This window comes from Boleophthalmus pectinirostris, unplaced genomic scaffold, assembly GCF_026225935.1.
Source record: "Boleophthalmus pectinirostris isolate CB_2022bp ecotype Guang Dong unplaced genomic scaffold, ASM2622593v1 HiC_scaffold_20, whole genome shotgun sequence".
Taxonomy (NCBI): domain Eukaryota; kingdom Metazoa; phylum Chordata; class Actinopteri; order Gobiiformes; family Gobiidae; genus Boleophthalmus; species Boleophthalmus pectinirostris.
This window is the reverse complement of record NW_026571153.1, coordinates 12,235,778-12,263,009: the sequence shown is the minus strand read 5'-3', so window position 1 is coordinate 12,263,009 and position 27,232 is coordinate 12,235,778. Positions and strand designations below refer to the sequence as shown.

General features: G+C 39.1%; 2 protein-coding genes across 3 annotated transcripts in view; both read right to left on the bottom strand.

The window, feature by feature from the left end:
• The window catches only part of LOC110159334 (glucosidase 2 subunit beta-like), a 384,952-nt gene extending 361,112 nt beyond the window's left edge, over positions 1–23,840 (bottom strand). Inside the window, 6 exon segments of the mRNA XM_020923884.2 lie at positions 4,430–4,544; positions 19,289–19,406; positions 21,269–21,326; positions 22,715–22,810; positions 23,295–23,411; positions 23,687–23,840. Coding sequence (XP_020779543.2) covers positions 4,430–4,544; positions 19,289–19,406; positions 21,269–21,326; positions 22,715–22,810; positions 23,295–23,411; positions 23,687–23,825 — 643 coding nt within the window. The 5' untranslated portion in view covers positions 23,826–23,840.
• A 1,305-nt stretch (positions 23,841–25,145) lies between these two features.
• The window catches only part of LOC110159310 (doublesex- and mab-3-related transcription factor A1), a 40,211-nt gene continuing 38,124 nt past the window's right edge, over positions 25,146–27,232 (bottom strand). For both annotated transcript variants that reach the window (XM_055156703.1, XM_055156704.1), the window contains 2 exons: positions 26,317–26,986; positions 25,146–25,888 (listed from right to left, as the gene is read on the bottom strand). In XM_055156703.1, coding sequence (XP_055012678.1) covers positions 25,146–25,888; positions 26,317–26,791 — 1,218 coding nt within the window. In that variant the 5' untranslated portion in view covers positions 26,792–26,986. The remainder of the gene's footprint in view (positions 25,889–26,316; positions 26,987–27,232) is intronic.

The following is a 27,232-nucleotide window of genomic DNA, read 5'->3' as shown; positions in this document are numbered from 1 at the left end:
ACTACTGCTGTCACCCTTAACTGATATTTGCCAAGTTGCAGTAAAATTGTAGATCATTTTTTTTGTGGATTTTATTTTATTTTTTCCAGGGCAAAAAACAAAACAAAAAACCGTATCACCAATTTACAAAATGGAACCCTAAAACAAAAACAACAGATAACAAACTGACTTTCTGTCTCACCAAAACTCCACTCTGGTCTAGACAAGCTTTTGAAAGCACTCAAATATTGGATTGCTCGGAAAGGATAAAGTGAGTTAGGAATCATTTTGGACCAGTACAAACCATTTAGAAGAAACTAGTTCTGTCTTTCATGTTTTTAAGACAATAAAAGTCAGATACAAAAATAAATTTTAACCAGATTCCAGTGAGTTCCTCGTACACAACTAGACATCCTTCTAAGATCGCAGGTTTTCAGCTGGAATACCTACTTAAAAAACATTCAAAAACTACAAACCCTCACTTGGCTTCCTTTTTTTGTGGAGTTAAAACTGTTCAAATTTGGCTCAGTAGTGCAACAACTGGCTTCCACAGAAATAATGAGGTGGTCATCTGTTTAAGAAGTAGCCAAAATATATCCCCCAAATTTGACGGAAAGCGCGTGTAAAGGGACCCTGCAGCTTTGCATAATATCTACTGTATGTGGCCAGATGGCATTAAATCAGATTCATGCCACGAGGATGAGCAAGTACAAGTTACCCACATCAATTCTCACAAAGATCTTTCCATTCTTCCCCAGGCTATAGCAAAATCCAGTCTGGGAAGCCACCTCATTCGCATATATCAACATATTTTACGGAAACAAAACTTCTTCCTACCCCTACTGTGAACGTACAAGTATAAAACATTCAATTGGAAGTTGGGTTTTGTGGAAGTGAGCTATTGCTGAACCAGACTTTAACACTGTATTTTCAATAAATCATTGAATAACTAAGTAGGGTTTACATATGGTCAGAAAGTCCAGTCTTCCACCAGTTGCTCTCACATAGAGGTAGAACATTTGGAGATATGGAAAAAGCAAAAAATATATATAAAAAAAAAATATGCAGAGCGCTTTCCAAATAGCTATACCTTAGTGGTTCATTTTACAGTCCGTTCACAATTACCGGTGGTCACCCATCCAAAGACTAACCAGGTCCAGCCTCCCTTAGCTTCTGAGATCTGACCAGATGAAGCTCAACCAAAAAAAATTTAAAAATCCCCAAAAGACTACATCTAAACTATTAAAAAAAAAAAAAAAAAAAAAAAAAAGGAAGAAGGAAAGAAAGAAAGAAAGAAAGAAGAGAGAAAAGGAATTTCAATGATAAACTGGCCAAAATAAATCAACGTAATGTGTGTTTATGTTGCACTACCACATTACTTTTGTTTTATTTAACCAAATTTGTGTGGGTGTGTGGTCGGGGAAAATCGGTGCAGGCTTTTTTAAATTATTTATCATTTTGTATTTGTTGTGGGTGTTGCTGTATGTTTTTGTGTTTTGTTTTATGTTGATTATTGTAATTTGTTAAATGTTGATTATGTTATTTTGTTAAATGTTATATTCTGTTGTCCTTAATAAAAAAAACAACTATTTAATAAATGCAGTATTATAAATATTACCATAGTAAATAATAAAACTATATGTTCCTTTACTAGCTCATTACAACAGATGTCTTTGCTACACAGAATATCTTGCTAATTACTGTCATAAACACATAACAAGAGAAAAGAAAGCTTTCAAAAAATGGTTATAGATATCGAGGAGTTGTTTTTGCCAACTCTGAACGTCTTAAACACAGAAAGTAATTTGCATATAGGTAATACAGAGCAGTCCATGCGTGCCAATTCAGTCTTAAAAGCTGCATATAGCATGTTTCATTTACTAAATCCTCCTCAACCGCTGTGCAAAAACTGACTGTGCCTCTGCCTTATCCTGCCGCACAACCTCCTGTACATCCACATTTGAGAGTTTGAACGTTGCTTAAATGCCAAAGCTCCGCATGCTCTGGGCGATAAGGGAATTTTCCCCCTTAGTCATAACTTTAAGTGTGAAGAGGAGAAGGGAAAGAGAGAAGAAGAAGCAAGACCTGGAAAAAAAGGGTGTTGTTCCGTTTCTGGTCATTTAAAGTGCATAGAACTACTATATTAGAGTACTCTTTCACTAAAACACTTAACATATTATAATTTTACTTTCCGGTTAGACACGGGCAGCAGATTTGAGCAGGGCAAGAGGTAATTTGATAACTGTAACCTAGCAACTATAGTGTAACCAATACCAAGCCAATACTTGTTACACAATAGTTTTGATAAGAGTGATTATAATAAAAAAATATATATATATAACACATTTCTTTTGTTAATTGAAGGTTTAAACTGTTGTAACGTTGTATATTTCTTTACAACTTTCTTCCTACTAATTGCCACTTGACAGATGTAAAAATATGATCAAGATTTACGAAAACAAAAAAATAATTAGAAAACCATGGAAACCTATGCACCCGCTTGCACTATTAAAATCACATGTATTTAAACCTCGCAGCTTTTTCTAATGCTGTGCCATTCGTCTTCTTGTCCTTTTAACCCGAGGTACTGAAGTCAATTTACTACGACTTTGCAGAAATGAAATGAGAGGTGCCCTGTGGTGGCAATGTCGGTGACCTAACAGTATAGGCTAAACTCCACGAATCACATAAAGGAGAGCGATGGTTGCACATGGAGGGGATCTTCTCAGGGTTAAAAGTGCACAGTGTAATTTATCTAGTGGAGGGTTCGTCACCTGATTGTCTCCATGGAAATGTCGTGTTTTTTACCAAGTGATACTGCGTTTGTTTATCCATGCATATCCCACTCGGATCACGGATTAAACGTCAAGTCCACACTTCGTTTTATTATGTTTCATGTGTCCGACTTGGAGAAAAACATGGACGCTAAACAAAAAGCTGTTGTTGCTTTAACACTGGCCGAGTACCAGGCGCTCCAAGATAAGTATGTGCTTCAACTACACAACTTCGAGGAAGAAGAATTCAGTATAAATAGTATAATTCAGTATTAGTGAAGTGAAAGCGTTGGTGTCGTACGATAGTAGATCATTTTGGCATGTTAGCAACCAGGAAATGGGCTAAAAACATGTGCGACATCGACTACCAAACCCACAGGCAGTGATACGGACAAAGTGAGGTATTGCAGTAATACAAACTCAGTAAGGTAGTTCAGTAATACGAGTAGGGCTGGGTATCATTAAGAAGCTGCTGATGCGATACATACCTCCATACAAAGGCCATGATACGATACATATCTCGATACAGTGCACTTTCGGTTTGATATGATGTCAAATCAATTTGATTCGGTTCAATAAAAAAATAATGGCTAAATCGTGGCTGTGGTACTAAAAGTCTTTGTTAAACCACTTCTTGTGCAAAGTTCATATGAAACACGCCGATTTTAATCATCAAAACAGTGAAAATGTCAAATGTGTTGCATAAACAAGTGTCTTTCCACTGAAGCAACAAAACTGTAGCGCTGTAACAAAATAATTTAGTAAAATATATCAAAAAATACTCTCGGTGATATATCGATATAGCAGTCCCTGATATCGATACTGTATCATCACATTAAAGGAGGCAGTTCCGAGGTTGAGCTGCTCGAGGAAATGGGGCGTGTCAGTGTGGGTCGCTAGGCAACGTCCTCGGACCTCCAAGTCAGATAGATAAACGAACGCGCCATAAGTACAGAACATTAATTTGAGTTTTATTGTAACACAATCTGACCAGAAAGAGGTGACTTAGCAGGAACTACAGGTGAGCTAATTCGTGCTGTTAAACAAGTCTCTCTCAAATAACATTACAATTACAAGCTAACTAGAATTATCCAACAGATTTTCACTTAGTCACTCTCACCTTTTTGTTGAAAATCAAACACCTAAGTAGGACTTTGAACACTTGCATTGATCACAGGCTCCTGAAAATGTGTTGTTTGAATCTATTTTGTATTTTTCATGTGTTGCACCAGGGATACTTGTAGAACACCCCCAGCGAGACGTCACTGCAAAGCATCAATTGAATCCATAATTTTTGCCGCTTGGTTGGTTCTTGTTTAGAACTAATGTAGCAAAAGTGTATTCTGGATTTAGCCTGAATTTAGATTTTAATAGTTCCGTTTTAGACCTGGTTTAGATACGGTGGCACTCAGGTAGTACATGGTGAGAAAGGTTTGAGAATCACTGGTCTACAGTATGGAATTACACTTATCCATCCTCATGAAGACAAGCAGATGAGGAAACAAGATCACATTACAGGTCAGAGCTGTGGAAATGCAACCCCTGCTCACTATAAGAATGCCTGTTTATTCAAGGTAGTTTTAAATTGTTTTAATGTCATGCTGTCAAAGTTGCTGACCCCAAAATACACCAAAAAAAGTTACCTAGTCCCTCCTTAAAGATGGCGGGGCACTTACCATCACTGGACTGCAGAGCCTTCAGTGTTTGCTCAGCCTCGTTCTTCTTCCTCCTGTGTTCTTCTAATTTGATCTGGAGGTCTTCTGCTACCTGCTGCAGATCCCGGAGTTGTGCCTGGAATACACCAGAGTAAATATGTTTTTTATTTTATCACAGTTTTGCATTGGTTAAATATGGAACTCAGATGGTTACTTTTTTTTTTCCTAGTTCAGTACAGTAAAGACGGGTTTTGTATATATAGTCTGTACAGCAATTTTGTACACATCTGTTAAGCATATAGTGTCCATTCACACAATCACCAAATCAAAACTGGAACTAAAACCAGGACTAAACCAAGACCAGACCACAATTTAACTGGGATTAAACCTGGAACTAAATCAGGACTAAACCAAGACTGGACAAGGACAAAACCAGGACTAGAACAGAACAGAAACTTAAACTCTGTGAAACTAGCAAAAGTATTACCAAGGCATTAATCCTGCAATAATACTGTTAAAGAGCCACTAAACCCCCTCCCGAAGCTTTACTCCGCCCCTAAGTAAAATGTGGAAAATCCTTCAGAGTGGGCAGTGCCCGGCGGGTTTGGGGGAGCGGGTGTGGGACGGGCACTGGAGCGATGATTGACAGCCGACTGACAGCCACAACAATCCAACATGTGCTCTCCAGACTTTGAAAGAGAGCGAACATTTGTGCTCGGATCACGCCGTTTCCCTTTTCTCCAGACATGGCGGGACATCGCAGTGACCGGCGGTGCCAGGTAGGGTCGGGGCTGAAAGGGGCTCCTCACGTAACCCAAAAAATTTAAATGTACTGGCCGTAGCTGATCCTAAAGAGACCATTACAGATACGCCTTTGACCCAAAAGTCAGATTTTTTTTTGAACAAATATGCAATAAAATGGCAAAATAAGACCAGGGATAGGTATACATTTCTATTTTAAACCCATGTACGCAGCTAATCAGTAGAATAAAACGTGATTTTGGTGTTTAGTGTCCCTTTAATGATACAATGGACTGCGTAGAATCAAATGTAATTGCATTAATATTCCAATACATTTCCATTCTTTTTGGACACTGAAACAATGTTTACGTGCTATGAAGTGCCTCGCCCAAGGACACAACAGCACTGCACAGTTCTGAGCTACGACAGAACCACCACTGCTGCAGTGTTTAGATAACTATAGTACATTGAATTCTGCAAATACTACATTCAAATGAAGAAATAGAGAAGAGAAGAGACAGTGGCAGTTGTGTGTCGTGAGGTTCATTTGATACAAAAGCATATTTTCCATGAATCTACAAACTTCCTGTAAGTAGTTAAGATAATATAAGACCACAGATTATGCCAATAGGTATAATACAAAACTATGTACTTCTATAGGATTATTGGAAGTGATGTGTATATTGCACTGAGCAGCACTTCCCTTGTTGAGACCACCCACAATGACCACTTTGTTGTTTCTTATATAGACCCTATGTGGACCGTATCTAGAGCAATCAAAGTCACCTGTCACTCACACTGACAAATATTGATAAATTATATGTAATCTTCCAAGAATTCAGATACAAAAAGACAAGCGGTTCTCTCTCTCTATCTCTCTCTCTGTCACTCCTTTCAAATCATTTTTTCTTCCACATTATTATTCCAAAAGGCAAACGCACTTATAAAAAGAAAAGAAGAGCACAATATAATATTTAAATCACGCCGAGACGTTGTCATAGCAAAAACGGAAGCTTTTGACAGGCGACCATAAACTATCATCGCTCTCAGTAATAGACCAATTAATATGAAAGTGCTGCTGTCTCTTTCATGAGCGAGTATGCGCGACATTGTGGGGCTAAAATCTGAATACACTCAAATTAAGGGGACCTGGCTCTCCTGTGGGGACAGAAATCAGGTTTCCGTGACGTAAATCCTTTATTATTAGATCAAAAGTACGAAGATGTTGAAGTTCAGATTTGGATTAAAATAGGCCATGGTTGGAGTTTAGGCTAAAAGAACTTGATGTAACATTTCTGCTTGTCTCCATTGCTTTTATACATATGTATTAAAGCTGTGCAATTAATCGAATTTTGATTGTGATTTCGATTTGTGTATCAAACGATCTCCAAACTCATACAATCGAGTTGAAAGGATTTAGTGTATTTAAGTTAATTTATTTTATTTTTTAGATGTAGAGATTGTAGAACAGCTGGATATATAGTTTATTTTGGATATATTTATGTTTTTCTATGCCTTATTTCATGTTCAAAGTATGTTTAATTGATTTTTATGTTTTATACATCGCAAAACTGCTCTAAGGTTCATATTTGTAGCCTATACTTATTTTCAATTTGAAAGTTTTGCATAAATTATCAATAACAAAGTGTTTTTTGTGAGAGAGAAATGCTGAATAAATGCATCATGTAACTAAAAAATTACCGTTTGAATAATCGTGATTTCAATATTGACCAAAATAATCGTGATAATGATTTTTTCCATGATCGAGCAGCCCTAATATGTGTAATGTTCCAAATAAGGCATTAAACTTGTACAGATATTTTCAGACATTGTAAGTAGGCACAGTGAGCAGGACAACCTTTCCACAGATCTGACCTGTAATCTGCCCTGGAGATGTCAGCTGTTTGTGTCAATGGATAAAAGTGTTTAATGCCATACTGTGGAACATTCCAGGCAAAACAATAACATCTCTATGAGGGTAACAGTTAGAGTATACTTAAGATCAGTCTCCAGAAATGTATGCAAGTCAATGTAATTTCCTCAAAAATGTGTATGTATATGCAAAAATCGTTTAATGTGATGATACTGTATCGATAAATCGCCAAGACAATTTTTTGGTATATTTTACTAAATTATTTTGTTACAGTGCCACAGTTTTGTTGCTTGTTTAGTAGAAAGAAACTCCTTTATGTAACACATTTGACATATTCACTGTTTTGATGATTAAAATTTGAGTGTTTCGCATTAACTTTGCACAGGAAGTGGCTTAACAAAGATTTGTAGTAGCACAGCCATCATTTTTTATTGAACCATATCAAATTGATTAGAAATATATCTTATCAAACCAAAACTGCACTGTATCGAGATATGTATCGTATCGTGGCCTATGTATCGAGGTATGTATCAACTTCTTAATGATACCCAGCCCTTGTGTATACGTATATATGCGTGAGTGCATAGTTGCCTGTGTATGTGTATAAGTATGTGTGTGTGTATACATGCGTGTGCTGGTGGCCCCTCCCTCCTGTGAGACTGTGGAGCAGCAGAGATGGATTCTGCTCGGTTCCGATAGGGATGGCTACCTTTCTGGGGCACGCCGCGCGCTTAGGCACCTCCAGCGCACCAGTGATTTATGGACTCCATTTTGAAGAGGAACAAGATGCTGTTTATGTCAACTAACTTCTGCCACCTCCACGGCAGAAACAACAATAAATGCTTGGGTAAAGTATTTTTGGGGAGCGATAAGAGTCAGGATTCACAATTGTGTGTCAGAATTCCTCTCTGAGTGAATTATACATCAGTCTGGTATATCATTATGACCACCTGGCTATTCCTGGTACAATGTAGGGTTATAAAATAAATTGATACTCAGATACTAACTGATACAAAATACCAGATACTCGTTTGACTATACACCTATATGGTAATATTAAAGAAAGCATTATTAGGTAATTATTTATTTTGCGTTGAAAATTCTATTATATTGAAAAAAGTGTTATGTACGTAGAAGTGAAGTTTAAAAATATATTAATGTGACAATCCTCAGAGAATGGGACTTGGACTCGAGTCAGACTTGAGTCACTATTTTCAAGACTTGAGACTTGATTGGACAAAATAGACCAAGACTTGGGACTCAGCTTGGACTTGAAGCTCGATGACTTGGACTTGACTTGGACTTGAGCTTGAGAAGAACTTGAGAAGACTTTCTATTCTGATTGTAATGATGCGCACAAAGATCTTGACAAGACATTTAAAAAGGAAAATTTGCATTTCTACAGGTCTTATATAAATACTCGTATATAAATATAAAGACTTTAAGTACTGTTTAGCTTAAAATTCATATAAATTACAAAAATCAAAGATATATTTGGTACTTTGGATTAAAGACTTGAAATGACTTGAAGCTCAAAGTAGACGACTTGGCCTTAACTTGGACTTATGGGCCAGTGACTCGAGACTCGACTTGGACCTGCATGTATTTGACTTGGGAGTTGACTCGAGACTTACTTGAGACTTGCAAAACAATGACTTGGTCCCACTTCTAACAATCCTACAAGGCGAGGTGTTATGGTCAATTCTCCAATATTAAGCTTCATAAACCATACCACAAACATCAACTCATCTGAATGGTTCTGGTGGAGTCACCTGCTTATCTCCATGGTAACAGATAAGCTTATGTCATATGGTGGAACATTCTAGGCAAAGTAACTCACCACTCAGCCGTTCCATCAACATGTACCATCGCAGTTGTTGCTTTACTTTTGTTTAATCCGTAGCCTACATGTGATCATTGTAACATGCTGTTTTGGCACACCTGCTAAATACTTTGTACTTCTGTGGGACTATTCTTTAAAGAGGAGGTATTACGCATTTTTTTAAGTGTTGTACCATGTTATAAAGTTTGTTCTCTCATCAAAAACACGCCTGAAGAGGTTTTAGACATTATCCATGCAACCTTCCTTACAAGCCTATGTCATCCATCCACCCACACGACAATTCTCCATAAATAGACCAAAAAAAAAGCATGATACAAAAGTGTACACAACACCTTGACAAACCTGATGCTGCGTGCAGTAGTTTCACCAGCGGAACGCACACTGAATGTGTTGATAGCACTCTGAAGGGGGCGTGACTTAGCGCAGGGAGAGTAAAGGGAGGTGAGACTCAGAGCAACAAATATGAAAACGCTAAACTCATAAAATATGTTTATACGTTGTTTTTGAAGAATACAGCATTTTTCAAAACAATAAAAAGTAAAACGATGACCTAAATAATTTGTGCGTTAGTAGTTAATACCCCACAGAAGTAAAATCCCCCCTCTTCAGTATTGAAAGCTGTTATTTTGTAGGTGTGCGTTCAGTAAATAATAGTGTAAAGGATTGCAATTAGACAAACAGTTCAAATTCGATGCATAGTCAATACGTTTAAGCACATTTAACGCTATGCAAAGCACTTTCGACATTGTTAAAGGTACAATCAACACAAAGATAATCGCCCTCCACCTGAATAGAACATTTTATTGAATACCGATTTGTTTTCAATTAGCTGCAGAATACCAATATCTACTCAAGCCCGACCAATGAACCGCTATCCTCAGCTTCTCTTGTGTAATTTGATTTAAAAATGTGCCCTGTTCTGTTTTTTTTTTTTTTTCCTCTCCCCTTTACACCTTGAACGCAGAGGAGGAGTTCACATTGGGAGGTTTTGTTGAGATGAGCTTGTGGGGTACAACCTTGCCATATCAACGGAAACGCGCTGATGGAGGCAGGGGGCACGCTGGGGGTACGGCGGCTACCCCAGATCTGCCAATCAAAGCACAGACGTTACAAAAGGAGAGAGGGGGAGAGGTGCGTTCACGAACCATCAGCTGGCCTTCAGTCAAGAAATAGAGCTACTTTTTTATACACGACATCCTTCATTGTACAAAATTTACAGGCAAACTGTTCTGCACTTTTTAAAACACGAAAAGCAGTGAGCACTACTCAGTTACATTTACCTGAGTAACTTTTTAAAGAAATTTTAAGAGTACGTTCTAGCAGCATACTTTTACATCTCCTTGAGTAAGGGTGTGCAAAAATATTGAAATATTGATATATCGTATCGTTTAATTTGATGATACAGTGTCGATATTGCAGGCTGCTGTATCGATATATTGCCAAGAGTATGTTTTGGTGTATTTTACTCAATTATTTTGTTACAGCGCTACAATTTTGTTGTTTGTTTAGTGGAAGGAAACTCATTTATGCAACACATTTGACATTTTCACTGTTTTGAGTATTAAAATATGTGTTTCATATTAACTTTGCAAAAGAAGTGGTTTAACAAAGACTTTTAGTATCACAGCCACAATTTATTTTTATTGAACTGTATCAAATCAAAACTGCACTGTATCGAGATATGTATCTTATCGTGGTCTATGTATCGAGGTATGTGTCATATCAGCAACTTCTTAATGATACCCAACCTATCCTTGAGTACATTTTTATTGAAGTAGCAGTACTCTTACTTGAGTAAAAGTTTTGGTTACTCTTCACACCCACAATCCTTCAAATTATAAATGTGTGAAAGATGTTACCGTATTTTCCGCAGCACTGGGAGCGCTCATAAGCCTCCAACCCCATCAAAAAACGACTGCGCACTCCACAACCCAGAGCGTCTTCTACACGAATCCACTCAGGTGTCCCAGCACGACTTCAGTAAACAATAAAGCCGCACCACCTGCAGCGCACGCAAACACACACGGAGCAGACAACAACTACGCAGCGAAAAACACCCGCAGCCACACTCATCACTCTACGCCGACGAGGAACGGAACAAGGAACAAACTGAAAAAGCGAGTGCAATGTGCCACTTCTAGACACAACTGAGTCACTGTGAACACGCCAACAATCCAGCGGTCCCAGACAGCACCCTCCCTACACGCCACAACTGAACAAAGCCCAGAGTCACCGTGAACGCACCAAACAAAGTCCGACTGATCCGTTTAACTGCTGTGTTTCGTTTAATGTCCGGTGCGGTTTATTTGTGAAAAAAGTTTGAAAATAGATCATTCAATAACGGTGTGCCTTATAATCCAGAGCGCCCTATAGTGTGGAAAATACATTATGTCCTGACAGTTACTCCTGAAGTTACTCTTATCTGAGTAGTAGTTTTCCCAAATAGTTTTTTACTCTCATTTGAGTAATTTCACTACTTTGTACTACTTGATTAATATTACTCTGAAGTAATTTTATTCTTACTTGAGTCCAATTTTGACTACTTTAACCACGTCTGAAAATTACTGCATATTCCTTTGGTTTTGAACAGGCTCAATGTTGCGAGAATTAAAGAACATCTTCAATTGTTTTTGTAATCAACTAGTCAGCCATGATTATTTTTTGTTTCAATTAAAAAATACGCTGACTGAAGTCTTCTAGAGTCTTGATAAGATTTACAAATAAAGCACACTGTAGATGGAAATCACAAATTATTATTTCTTTCCCATTTTGGTTTAATAAGGCGTCTTGCTTTGAGATAAAACCAGATTAAGTTAGATGATTATTAAAATGCTGAATTATTTGAATAGTCTATTAGTCTCACTTTTTCTGTTTTATGAGTGCAGCTACAGTACAAACAGAAATTAAACAAACAAAAAATGATGTTATTATGCAATTTTGAGCCAAAATTTTTGCCATAAATGTCTCGCTGGAGGTACAGCTTTCTGCATATTTTGGGTTGATGGGAAGAAAAGGGCACACTCTGAAGATACTCACAGGTAAAACATGCAAAAACTGTCAGGAAATCAAACTCCAGACAGCCTTGCTATGAAAAGTACATTCCCTATAGGCTTGGCCAATATACTTTTTCTTGTTTTATGTGTTAGTTAAATACCTTTTCATATCTTTTTAAATAAATAAATAGAGCATATAGGTGGTAGAGAAGTGCACATCCATATACCATAAAACAGAGCATAAAAAGTGGCCTTGAACACCTTGCCACCACAAAATGTGTTGCACTTTTTAAAACCTCAGTTCAACATTAATCAGCGTTTTATTATGTTCAATGCTGCTCCTTTAACACAACTTCAGTCTGATGGAGCAGGACCACTTAAAGGCGTAAAATGCATTAAGTAATGAACGGAGTCAAGCGTTAAAAATATCTTACTAACATCCAAAAGATCCCGAAAGCCAAACTTGAAGATTTAATTTGTGCCAAACAGCGGGGCTCTTGTTTCTCATTTGGCAGAGTGCTTGTCAAACTAAATGTGCAATTGGAGAGAGGCAAGCAAAAAAAAAAAAAAAACACTCAAGTCATTTGGGCTTGGCTTTAGGCGTTGTAAGAAAGTCGTGGAATATATGGCATACTAAATGTACAATAACATGTCAGAGTGTTTACAGTGTGCACAAGTTAAACACTGGGTTCTGAAGTGGAGAAAGGAAAGCTCACAAGAATTATGCAAACTAATGATTTAAGTACATTGTATTTGTAGTGGATTTAAGGATTAGGGAAATTTGAAATTTGCAAGAGAAAATGTCAGACGGAAATTTGTTTTGTATGGTGACTGATTTTGAATAATAACTTAATATAAAACATAATAATAATGGAGGATCACTATGCAGGCTGGTTAGAAGCAACGGCAACCCTTCAACCATAATTGTTCTTTTTTATGGAGTAGTTATGCATGTGAGAAAGTAGTCAAGTTTAAAAAATAAAAAATACTGAGGGGATTTCTTGGTCCTTACAAAACTAACTCATGATGCAAAAATAATTCACAGTACCAGATACAATTACATTTGTTTGAGTAAATTAAAGGGACAGTCTGGACTTTTGGACATAGGGCCTCATTTCCTAGTGAGCCAGAGTGTTGGAGACGTGTGGAGACATTTTTTAAAATATTCCATCCAGTCCTTGTATTTGCAGAGGTCACTGGTGCTAGGCTAGTGCATGTTAATGGCCATAGATATCCTGCCACTAAAAACAGTCTTACCCACTCCACAAAACACTCGAAGCAAATCTATTATTACGCCAAATTGTCGATGTAAATGTCTGTGATGACAGAATAATGTTTGAAATAAAACTAACCTTGCATCGCATGAACTGTCCTATGTTGAGGGACTATTTTCTCAGGAGCAGCGGAATTTAACTTTGCAGGTAAGATAGGCGCTAGGTGATATCAGTCCGCCGCGGCCAAGCTTTCTATCAGGAAGAACTTGCTGCTGCTGCTCAGACATAAATCCAAGGTTGGTTTTACTTCTAAAATGATTCTATCAACACAGACATTCACGTCAACAATCTGGGATTATAACTGTTTTGTTTCGGGTGTTTTGTGGAGTGGGTAAGACTGTTTTTAGCAGCAGGATAACTATGGCCATTGACATGCACTAGCCTAGCACCAGCAACCTTTGTAAATACAAGGACTGGATGGAATATTTTAAAAAGTGTCTCCACACGTCTCCAAGACTCACTAGGAAATGAGGTCTCATGTCCAAAATAACAGACTGTCCCTTTAAAATAAAATTATAATTCTCAGAGTAGTTATCTAAAACCATATCTTATGCCTAGTTAAGTAAGATAATTTAGAGTATAAAAGTATTCTCACTTGAGTAAAAGTATAAAGAACATATTGTGCTTGAGACCGCAATATACAGTAGTTATAATCTATGACACCCATGGATCATTATGTTGTAATTTGCTCATTTAAAATGGAAATATTCATCCTAATAAATGAAACAAATCCACTGACTTCTGTGCTAGAAACCTGTGGTGTCCAGTGTCACAATTTATTTATTTATTGAGACAGGGACAGTGCACAATATACATTAACCTTAACAGGAGAGATGCTTTGTACCAGGTTGTAGCACCAGTGCTAATTTCCACCTGTCATCAATGGGCAGGTTAATTGATTGATTGTATTTAATTGACCTTAACTTCTTCCTGGAGACCTATGCTGTAAACATCATTAGACCAACGAGCTGTAAAGTTGCCGCAACTCCTATGGATAGCTGCATCACACTAGCAGAGGGTTTTTTTTTTCCATTTGTACCAAAACAACTACTCAACTCTGCTGAATCCTACGCGTATCACTGCTTAAGAAAATAAAGTAAGTACAGAGCAGTGGGAGTATGCTGGTGGCGGTGAAAACTGGGTTGATGTGCAAGATTGCTCGAACATGCACAAATCACTCCAAACACAACTTCGAGAGGGTAAATGAGAAGAGGAAATAACTATAACATGAGTAAAAGCTCTGAAAAGTCAATTTTGCATAATAGGTCCGCTTTAAGTAGTAGCATTAAATGATTGTAATATTTATGTTTCTTGCATCGCTCCTTCAGATATGATTTCGTTTTTCTCATTTTTGTAGCCTATGCTTTAAAAATATGTAACTGTGTGCATTATTTACTGAGTTGGGTTTCCACTTATCAGTATCAAATTATCAGTGAATTACTTTTTTACTATTCCTTGACTAATTTCCTGAGCCGGTAGTTTGTTCCAGTACTTAGGTTGTATTATTTGTACGTAGGATACAGTCAAACATAAGAGTAAATATACTAAATGTTTTATAGTAAGGATTTCGGAGCCGCACTAATCCTGACAACAAGGTGACATTTAAACCAAGGCAAACCCGATCTGACAAGAAACCTAATCTACAGATGGCAGGCGATTCTGTATCTTTCAGTGCAGCCCAAGCGCATCACTCAAAACATGATTCACAAACCACGACCTTCACCGCCTTTGCAATACCAAAAGGAGAAGCGGGTGCGGAATAGGGTTGTCAAAAGTACAGAATATCAAATACTAATCAGTGCTAGAACTAACATCGAATAGGGATGTAACAATAACCGAAATATCGTGATATCGTATCATCAAAGCTCTCACAAAAATATCGTGGACCATCACAATATATCGAATTACAAGTCTCTTTGCCTAAATTAATAGTTATGGTGCAGCTATAGCTAAAAAAGACACAGGAAACTACATAGACCATGATCCTTTGCTCTATTTCACTGTAGACTACAAGAAGAAATAACAGTTTTAAGCACGTTTAAGTCTTAGTTCTTTGGATTAAGTCTTGTCAAAGCTATTATTGTTTTTGTTGTATTATTGGATATTGTTACATCCCTAATCGTGAGCCTCCCCATCATATCGTGAGCTTTCCCACGATATCGCAAGAAATATCTTACCATGAGGTTCTTACCATGAGATTTGGATATTGTTACACCTCTATAGAATCAAAACTAGATACGTATTTGAGCAGGAATTGATACTAAAAACATCACATTCATAGGACTAAAATGAACCTTTCCTCAATCCCTCCAAGCCCTGATGAAGACCAGTTAAAGGTTGTATAGAGGATTTTCCAAGGAATGAGAAATCCAGCAACTGTTTGTCCTTTTTCAAATGTTGCGCATGCGTGAAACCACCCCCCCTCCCCTACAGCTCCTACGTAGAAACGCCTTCTCCCGCCTCCTCGTTACGCCAGAAACAGGTTTGTTTACAGCCGGTGCGCTGCACATGACTTGTAAACAACTAACTACAGTGTTGGTTAGGCAAGGCGGAGAAGTGAGGAGCGGGGGGAGCGGGTGTGCGGACATTTCGTGCGCGGACGAGAAGTAAGGAGCAGGGAGAAGAGCGGAGCAGGGAGCAGGGAGAGGAGAGGAGAGAGGAGAGGGGAGCGGTGCGCGGAGATTCCGTGCCCGGAGAAGTGAGGAGAAGGGGGAAGAGCGGAACGGGCAGCGGGGACAGGAGCAGGAAAGGGGTGCAGAGAAGAGTGCGCGGAGATTCAGTGCGAATGAACTAGCTACAACACGCAGCAGCAAGCGGACTCTTTCTTTGCCTTGAAAATTACGTTTTCAGACATAGGATATCGCTTTCGTGTCCTGAAAAACGTTTGACTAGCTCTTGGAAATAAAGTACGTTTTCATAATAAGCAGAAGTGACCTGTCCAGGAGTAATTTGGCGACCAATGCGTCAGTCTTTAGACCCTGCGTCTGCTTCAGTTGCGCCATCGCTGGAATGAATCTATAAGAATCACCTTAGTTTGGCTTCGCTGCTTTTCCCCTTGTCTTCTTCTTTCAGCGACCTCAAAAACGGACTTTCTTTTGCGGCTAACTGCTCCTAGATTCTTGTCTGCCATTGCAACAAACTTTGTGCTAACTGCGAGGAAGATATAGGTAAAAAAAAGCCGCTAAGAACTGTTGCGTTGGTGGAGTAAACAGCATCTGTGCGGCTTGCGTCTGTGGACTGCGTGACAGGCGTACGTAAACCACGTACCGGCGGCGCGCAGGGAAGTCAGTTACGCTAGAAACGTAGGGAGATTGATTGACAGCCTGTCAGCTAACAGATAACGAGGCAGTGTCGTTATCTATTGGCAAATGTTTAGCTGGCCCCACCACGTCCAGAGTTGATGAATTTTTATTCTCTTTTTTTTGGTCATCATAATTACAAGGCTACTGCATCTCTATAATGCTATCATAGACAATTTGAAACCAAAAAAAATCCTCCATACAACCTTTAAGGTCGAAACATGTTGGCTTTGGCCATTCAAATAAAGGCCTTTTAACTAAATTTTTCCTTGTGTGATTTTTTACTTTTTCTACTTCTTTGGAGTGCCTGGAGTCCGTTGTGTTTTAGCTTTAGAATGCTCTTGAGCTGTATCAGAACAGGTATAAGATCACAGAGAGTAGTATACGCCCAAGCACCACTATGGAACCCACCCAGACGACTGATAAAAGACCACAGGGTAATATTATAAAGTACTACTAATATAATGTTAAAAATTGCCTTCTATTGTCTAAAGCATTGTCGTAAGAGATTTTTTTAGGGTCACCTTATAACGATCTGCATACAGGTCTGCAGGATACATATACAAACGTCTCCGCGCACCACCCCGCCGCTCCTCACTTTTTCGGCAGCACCGGCACCGCCTTGCCTAACCAATTTTATGTGGGAAACACTGATTACTGTTTTTCCTTGGTGAAAACTTGAGAACCGTTAATTTTAATTGTTCAGAGAGACACGATCACTCAGTCAACAATAAAATATCCTCATTAATGTTCAATAATGGTCACAAATTTATTGTGTGATTTACAACTAATGTCTATTGACTTGGGTTGAGAAGATTTGTGACTTTTAAAATATGGGTCCGCAGAAAAAAGTTTGGGAAACACTGGTCTAAAAAAAGAATGTTTTTCATTATCTTCATGGTAACAGAATCGGTATTCCTTAGTATCGAGATCGAGTTTGAAATTTTAATATCATGCCAACACTAGGGGTGGGGAGTGTCTATTTGAGCGTAGAGCTGAATGAAATACACAAATAGTGAATCACAAAATGAAGGTTTGATTTTGATCACCATATCGCCAAGCCCTCCCTTGCAACCTTAGTTCTTCTCCATCCATCACACAAAAAAAACACAGAATGAGGTATAGCTTTTGGCAAGTATCGCGCATCCACTTCATATCACACACTTGTCAAAGCGCTGGAGTTGTCCTGGCAGCACATGGCGTACCAAATACTCTGAAGAATCTCTATGTTCTTTGAGTTCTGTCACCTGTTCCTATATTTCTGCCAAAGGGAAGATAGATGGATGTCTCGCTGGTAGAATATTCTCCGTGGGCTAAGACGCATGGAGCAGCAGGTGTTGTGAGCCTGTCTGGTCAAAACAATATCACAGAACGCAAGCTGCTCGTTTTGAAGAGGATTCTGTGAGAGTGGTGAAAAGAAAGGGAAATTAACCTAGATTCTGGTTTAATCAAGACATTGAGCCACAAAAATCATATAATGACACTTCATATTAGTGTCATAAATTTCAAACTTGATTTCAACATTATGGAATAGACTCGATATGCAATACTGATTCTGACACCGCAATGATAATTAAAACACTCTTTATTTAGACACTAGAATGTAATTTTCAACACTAAAACATAGTACTTTCTTTTATATTACTTTGAGGTCTTATATATATATATGTAAATATGTGTAATCCATCATTCGTCCAGGTTTCATAGTGGTCCTTGGGCGTATACTAGTCTATGTGCTCTTATGCTTCTTCTACTATAAATACAGTCCAAGATCATTCTAAAGATATTCATAATGGTTCATTTCTGTCCTGTGAAGGTTACTCTTATAGTATTGGTACTTGATCTATTTTGATAGTAGTTTTAGTATCAGTTAGTATCTGATTTTCAATACTTTTGACAACCCCACTTCATACGCAAAGCAGTAAAGATGAATAACTAGGTGAGTTTTTTTAGTGGTTTAGCTTCACATAATTAAACAAGTGTATTATAATATTAGTGGAATCATGGTAAGAAAATGTGTAAATTGAAATAAACCAAATTACCTAAACTACAGTATAATATAGTATAGAGCAGGGATCTCCAAGCCTTTTCTTCCAGTGAGCTACCTTTATAAATGAAAATGCCAGTGAGAGACTAGTTTTAGCGGTCACAAGAAATTGAGTAAATAGAAGAGCCTTATGGCCTTAGATGAGGTACAGTTAGATGCCTATAAAACATAAACCATTATCCATAGTAGTGTACAAAGTTGGGTACTAAAATGATACATGCATAATGGTAATAGGCATTTAATTAATTCAATTTTGTTTATTCAGCGCAATACGTCTAATTCAGTAATCCCTCAGTGAGCTACTTGGAAGGGGGTAGAGAGGTTGGAGACCCCTGGTATAGAGGCTGTCATTGTACCTTGTTTACCTTTTCATAATATATGATAATATGATTGGACATGAGGAAAAAATGTATAGCTCATCTTAAAATATTCAAAAAAAGCATATATAGTTTTCTTCAGCAAGGCATTTCACTCACATTGTCAAGTATGTATGTGTGCTTGAGTGATGGTGGTGGACAGAAGGGCCATTTTGAGCTTTGTGCGTGTGTAGACAGACTAATAATAAAGGGTTATTACTCAGTGTGAATGAAACAAAACACAACTCTGGGTCTGTTTTTGAGGAGGTAACGACATTCAAACATGACTTAAAGCTCACAACAGTCAATTTCACGTAATATACAAACCACTGCAAATCAACTACTGTACATGAAATAAACGATGCTAAAGTGCTCTGACCAGATCCAAGCGTTTGGGGAAGGGGGGGTTGATTTTGTTACATTGGAAAAGCTGGAATAGCATTAAGGACCGTACCTGTTTTTCCCTCCAGAGCAGCACTCCCTCCTCTATGAGCTGCTGTTTAAGTCTCAGCCCCTCATCCAACGCCCTCATCTGGCCCTCCACGAACGCCCGCTCCCTCTGCCCCAGATTCCTGGAGAGAAAGAAGGAGAGAGAGTGAGGATGGAGGGGCAAAGAGAGAGGTAAAAAGAGAGAAAAAAAAGTGTGCACATGTGCAAGAGAAAGACAGAAAGAGAAAGCGAAAAAGAGAGTAAGAGAGAGAGAAAAAGAGAGAAAGAGAGAGAGAAAGAGAGAGGGGGGAGAGAACAGGTGAGTTAGGTCGAGAGAGAGAGAGAAAAAGAGAATGAGAGAGCGAGAGAGAGAGAGAATGAGAAAGGGGTGGGATAGAGAAAGGAGAGAAACAGAGAGAAAAAGAGAGAGACAGAGAAAGACAGAGAGAATGAGAGAAGGGGAGAGAGAGCAGGTGAGAGACAGAGAATGAGAAAGGAGTATGATAGAGAAAGAAAGAGAAAGAGAGAGACAGAGAGAAAGGAAGAGAGACATACAGAGAGAGAGAGAAACAGAGAGAGAGAGAGAGAAACAGAGAGAAAGAGAGAGAGACATACAGAGAGAGAGAGAAACAGAGAGAGAGAGAGAAACAGAGAGAAAGAGAGAGAGACAGAGAGAAAGAGAGAGAGATAGAGAGAAAGGGAGAGAGAAACAGAGAAATACAGAGAATGGTGAAAGAGAAAGAAAGGAAGAGAGAGAGTCACAGAGAGAAAGATAGAGAGAGATGGCGAGAGAGAGAAAGAGAGAGAGAACAGATGAGAGAGAGAGAGAGAGAATGAGAAAGGAATGGGATAGAGAAAGGAGAGAGACAGAGAGAGAGAGAGAGAAACCGAGAGAAAGAGAGAGAGAGAGAGAGAGACAAAGAGAAAGAGAGCAGAAGGTGAGAGAAAGAGAGAGATAGAGAGTGGATATGCACTATATTCATTACCAATGGAAAAAAATAACATGAGCCACCTCTGCTATGGCCACAGTGAGATGGCCCAATTCAATATTTAAGGGCCACACATCGTAGCAGAAATCCAAATGGAGGAAAGTGAAGTAAATAAGATGCTGCGTTCCTGGGCTAAATTGTTTTTACAATCTGCCAGAACACAATACGAGTGTGCAGCTTGTGAAAACATAATGAGATATGGTCCGGATGTGGTTTTCAGAGGCGAACAACGAGAATAAAACCGCAGTGTAAAATCAGGAGTTACAATAGTGCAGCCAGATAAGGTTCATGGCATTGTAAAAATGACCAGTGTTCTCATAAATATGGTTACGCATCTGTTCACATACAAAGTAGCAGTGCTGTTGTTTTCTCACAATATAACATCAGAAATTTTTCAAGTATAACAGGACACAAAATAATGAATAATGGTCTAAACAAAGTCATTTTCGTCAATAGCCAGTAATTATTCGTGTGTCTATTTATTTAGTTTTTGAGAAATTCTTGTGTTGTTTGAGGATGGCAAAAAAAAAAATCCAGTTTAGAAGCGACAATTTCTCAAAAACTAAATAAATAAACACTGACCTACTTCTTTTTAAAGGTTTAATGTGGCCATGACATTCAGTTCAATGTATTATCAAATATTTAAATGCTATTTCTTTTTCATTGGGATTACAGCGTTCCCACATTTTTACATCACCTACACAGACTTACACAGGTCCTGGGTAGGAGGATATTTTTTATTCCAGCAAAAATGCACAATCATGTTTTTATTACACCTATTGTTTTGCTCCTCGAGTTCCACCAGCTTCTAACACAATGCCTCATAACCACAGTGACACCATGCCCCCTGGTGGTAAAAAATATGAGTCACCTTCACTCTATTGAGAAAATGAATCTTACCAATCACACTGCTGCTATATTAAGAGTGTGTATCTTTAGACCCAAGTCGTGTTGATGGGAAATCTGTGTCTGTGTGTTATTTTTCAATATTCATTCTCAGTTGTGATGGGACTGACCAGCACGAGTTCTGGCAGCGAGCGGGGCTGTTGTATTCATCTGAGGCGTCGCAGCAATCTGGCTCAGGAACAGCGGAGATGGATCCAACGCACGCACAAGACAAGAGAGAGAGAGAGAGAGAGTACACAAGATATCAGCAACAAGAACACGACAATATGCTTCTGACCATAATGAGTTTTGTCTATTCAAAATCACAGCATGGGAAACAAACAGGGATATGGGTCTGCATTAAAGGGTGTAAGGCAGACAAATCAAATTTAAATAGGTGTTTCAATGTGATTAAATCAGTCAAATCAGTCAATTTTCAACAAGCACAAACAAGCACTTTGTAACAGATGCACAAGCTAGGAAGGACAATCTATGTTTCACAAAACAAAGGAGTGGGAATCGAGCCAGGTGTGCTAAAACCATCAGCTGTTGCATAAGTATCTCTATCTAATGTATACAACATGCAATATGTAATAATAACATTACCATTGTGACATGATATCAACAAGGATCACTAAAAATCAACAGTTTGTTATTAATCATTGAGACACAACAAATACTCAGAACAAAGAAATGCATTTTAATGTGTAAACTGTTATTTAGATCATTAAATTCTTTGATAATAAGTTACATTTCATCTTGTCCCATTTTCTTAACCAACAGCATGAAAAAGAATTTTCTGTCTGGCACAATGTAAAACAAAACATTTGGGGGGTTTCTGAAAGCTCTGACAGTTATTTAAACATCTGTGAGTTGACATCTCCATTGGTAATAAAAGTGGAACAGTGCAGTCTGAGAAAATGTAGGCCAAATACTCAGAATCAGCTTTACAAGAAGAAGCATGGGAGGCTGGGAGATGGAAACAGGGAGGAAGAACCACAAGACTTTAAAACATGTCTCCCTCTGTTCTTTTATGGTTCAGTTCTTGTATGTTTTTTGTACAAAGGCCAGTGACAAAGTGGAGACAACAAGATATTGATTTTGAACCAACTCAAGTACATCTAGAGAACGCATCGAATTAACGGAGACTGGAAGAATATTTGTTGGCTGTGAAGCGGCCTCTTATTGCTCAAATTAAGATCAAGTGAACAACATAATGTTTTTAATTGTATAATTATTATTCATGTTGCATCATATCTCCAAAGCACATTCCTAGTTGGTGAATTTTGCTTACTGACAAAGGCAACAAAACCCTTTTTCTGATTCTGACACTTTAGAATAGAATACACTACAAAGAGGTGCACTTTGCAAATAAATACACTGGCAATTGCTAAGAAATAAAATGTGTTTTATTTCTAGAATAAGAATAAATCTGTCCACTGCTGAGTGACATAAATTTTTCCTTCTTGTCCTTGAAAGACAGTGGAGCGGAAAATCTTCCAACTACTTTGCTTCAAAAAGCTTGAGTAAAGTTCAATAAGGTCCACTTTAGAGAAAATACTATTTAGAAAGCTCACCACAGATGCCATCATTGACTCGTGAGGAGGGAATGTAGTGTGGGCGGAAACCCAGGTTAGTGCAGTAGAAGCGGCCTCGAGGACATGCCGAGGTGCCTGGAGAAATGACGAAAAGGTTAAGGTCACTGTTGTAAGTATGTAAGCAAAACTAGCAAAAGAAAAAAAATATGTGTACAGCCTCTCAAAACTGCAAATAAAGGTGCATTGTGCAACTTTTTACATGGTCATAGTAGTGTTTAGCCTAGAATGCTCCATAGTATGACATTAAACTTCCATCTTGCATTTATTCAATTACGAGTGTTTGCTTGCTTAAAATACAACAGACATTTAATACCATACTGAGGAACTTTCCAGATAAAGCAGGTGGCAGGCCAAATAAGTTGCAAAGACAGTGCACCTTTAAATAGCCAGATTTGATTCACAGTATTTTGTAAGCAAATGTTCTAATTTACATGTTAGAGGCCTACTGGAAAAGACAAAACTACACTAAATGACAGGAGGGATGTTGATCAGTTGACAGTAAAGATTTGTTAACCGCATAAAATAATAACTACACAATATGTTCTTTACAGTAGCTCACCTGGTTCATCAGAGCCGTCCTGGCAGTCACAGTAATCATCGTTCACCTGCTCAAACGGGATCATTTTAGACCCATCTATGCAAAGGAACGACTTCTTCTCTTTGTAGAATCGTTTATCTAGATTTTGGAAAAGCAAAATGAGTTAAACAAAAACATGGAGCCATGTTCAGTGTGAATATCTGCATCTGTGCTGCAGCGATGTTATCACTGGTAAAGCCTGTGATACTGTAAAAGAGCAGGAGTGACAGCAGAAGGACGTGCTCCCATCGCTTCACTCCGATCGCTAGAAATGCATTTAGATAATATTAGTGCACCAGAAATAACTATTGTAATAAATAACATGAGCTATATCGGATTGAGCTAGGTTAGCCGACATCCCGGGACAAACTTACACGAAGATGAAATTCCTCTTATTTTCCGCGAGTCCACCAGATCCGACCAAACTACCGCGGCGACAACAATGTGAAAACGCATGTTAAAGATGAAACGAAGAAAATTGTGCCAGTTTTCAGTCATGACTTTTGAAGTCATGATTTGCCTCGGACATTTAAACCAAACCTCACTGACTTCCTGAAACACGTGGTCCCGTGACACCTCTGCGCGCTCTGATTGGCTGACGGTGAGCACCATGGCACCTTAGCGACCAATGGGATTCATGACACGCGCATAAACTGCTTCATAATATTGTGAGGTTGCACGCTGATTCAGTGTTTTAATTGATAGATAAGTACTCCGGTAAAACATCTTATCTCACTCCAGCTAATGCATATTTAACAACAAAAACAAAAAAACAAAACAAAACGAAAACAGTGAAAGGTGTAGGTTCTCTAAATTTGTGGGACAAGGGGCAGGGGCTTAAATGGCTGCAGGACAACCAAAAAAATGGACAGGCTGCACGCTGATTCAATTTTTTAATATGTAGATAGATAAGTACTCAGCGAAACCACCTTATCTCGCTCCAGCTAATGCATATTTAACAAAAAAAAAGTGAAAGGGTGGAGGTTCTCTAAATTTGTGGGACAAGGGGCAGGCGCCTGAATTGCCGCAGGACAACCAAAAAATGGACAGGACGTGATCAGTGGCTTCTGGACAATCAGACAAGTGAACATAACTCATCTGCATGTGTTTTAACATCACATAGCAAATATCTCTGTCTTGTGTGATTGTGATTTGTATCTATTGTCTTTAATGTATGAGCTGCATGTGCTTTCAGCATGTTCTAATTTTACCAATATGAGTACAGCAATATTCACTGATCTTAAAGTCTTTGTCATGTCTGTGTGATGGACTGAATGTTACTGTACCTATGTCCTGTTTTTTCCCGTGCAGGATAATTTTCATCCGTAGTCTCACTGGCAGGTTGAGACTACGGATGAAAATTATCCTGCACGGCAAGTCTGGCACATTTACAGCTGTACTAACACATGTTGATCAATGTGCACTGTTCCATATTTAACAAATAAACATTAGGTTAAGTTGCTTTATTCGTACTTGTAGGTAAATTTCACAGATTTGAGAGGCAGGTCCCACACATAAACATAAAGTATGTCATTAAAGTGGTATGCTTTATGAGGACTCACTGCTATATTACTTTAAATATAGACCTATAATTTTCAGTTTCTATGAACTTCCCCCCTGTGCATTTTATTTCAGTACTTTGACCACTAAAGTGTCTTAATCACTTAATCATGTTTCACCTAACTGTGAAACATGAATTAATGTGATTAGTTTAATATAATACAACAAGAAATTAAATATTTTACATATTTATTAAAAATAGCAAATCTTTACAAAATTTACAATACAAAATAATCATGTAAAAAATGTTGAAATGTATATATATAGTAGTATTCATTTATCATTTAGTCGCGTGTATAGACCGGTGTTGCATAGTGACTCTTTGCTTTGGAGATAGGACAGGTCTCGGATCATGTTTGGGAATGGGTACGAGTCCAGTGGAGGGCGCAGGGGGAACACGGGCATGAGTCCGGACGTCACGTATGGAGACATAAAGCCCGTCACACCTGCCGCATTAGCGCTTGAGTAAGCTAGCCTGAGGGGGCCCATGCTGAGGCGAGGACCGAGGCCGTACACGCTGTCGCCTCCTGCGGGTGTGGGGGGCATGTGCACTGCAGAGAAGGCCGATTTGTTGCCCACGGCACTGAGAGCTCCAGGCAGTCCCGCAGGAGGTCTCACTGCGCTAAGATCTGGGTCGATTTTGTTCTCTTTAGCGCTCAGGATGAGTTCTATTGATTTGACAATGTCCCCCTTGCAAGTCCGCACTGTCGACTCCAACATGTCGCGTTTCTGGTGAGGGAAGATTTTGGCCATGATGTCGGTGGGGTCCCGCTCAGCAGTCGGTTTGTCAGACTCGTTTCCCGACTCCAAATCAGAGGATGAAGAGCGCCGAGGACTGTCCGAGTGCGGGTCATATCGCGGCGGTGGGCTCGGGCTGTCGTCGCTGAGGGAGGCGCAGTTGTCGTGGTTTGGTGACAGCTCTTTGTCGTGGGGAGATGGGAGTCGAGAGGAGTGAGGGGCAAACATAGGGTGGCCCATGAATCCACTATAAAGGGGAAAAGTGTTCACCTTGGCATCTGAAAAAAGACGCAAGTTTCAGGAATAGAAATTTGGTCTCAACTAAGTAAAACAAATATCAAAATTCACATTAAAGGTGCTCTGTTGAACTTTTTTGGTAGAGAGTCAACCACTTGCCATGTCAACGTTATTGCTTTATCTGAAATGTTCTGCAGTATGGTATTAAACTTCTCTATCTCCATGGAGACAAGCAAGTGGTGATACCAAGCCAAGTTATAGGTCAGATCACAGATAAAAATGCATGTTGTTTAAGTTAACTTCAAGCAATGCAAACTGTAACTGATCAAATGCAAGATATACAAGTTTAATGAGACACGCAGGAAGCAAATTCGCCACCAGAAAAGTTTCACTGTGCACCTTTAAGTCCCACATAGTTCCATGCATAAAGGAGTGGCTACTTAGACTCTCAATATTGCAAATAACTTACCGTCTTTTTGGGGTTCTGCGGCAAAAACTTCAAATCCAGGAGGAGTCTGAGCAGATGGAGAAGGTGTAGAGGGCCCCACTGCGGAGCCCTGAGGTACCCCACTCTCCCCGACGATCCCCGCTCCTCCTGGGTACATCAACCTCAGCTCACGGGCTTCGTTCTCCTCTTGGGCCTGCTGTCGTCGAAGCGCCACCTGCGCAGCCATCACCCTCTGCCTCTCCGCGATCAGGGTACACTTGGCGCACACGCAGTCCCTCCATCGACAAAAACGCTTGTGGCCTTTTAGAGCCGAAACTACGCCGTGGTTCCTACAGCGGGCGCATTTGGGTGTACGCGGGTAGCCCCTTTCCAGAGTGGGGTTACAGGCCCGGAGGAAGAGCGGAGGAGGTCGGAGTAGAGAGGGGGGCACTGGGATGGTCCCCAGAGGAGAGGCGGCGTGCGGGGATAGGCTCAGTGGTCGAATCCTGCTTTCCATAGCTCTGAGTGGAGGCTGGCTCTAGTGACACTGGCTTCTTAGTGCTGCACCTTTTATGCAACTTTCCAGGTGGCCGGGTCTGAAACTCAACACCCAGGTCCCGCCTCTTCCTTCTCAGGCAGCTAAAGCCCTATCATGTTTATTTGCACCCAGATGAATGGAGGGTTAATCTGGTGGAAGTGAGCGCAAATGCAGCTGCAGGTTGGAAAAAACTTTCAAAAAAAGTGTGTGTGTTAAATCCTAACAAATCTATATACAAACAGCAACATTTAAAGGCTTTTAACAGGTCTAATACAGTTTATAAGATTTGAAAACGGAATAAATAGCATTGAAAACAACAAAAATTTTAACTTAGAAGTGAACAAGACTTACAATTATTGAAATGGTAATCGGTTACTGAGTGGTAATCAGATTAGATTGGTGATTACTTTAATTAAATAA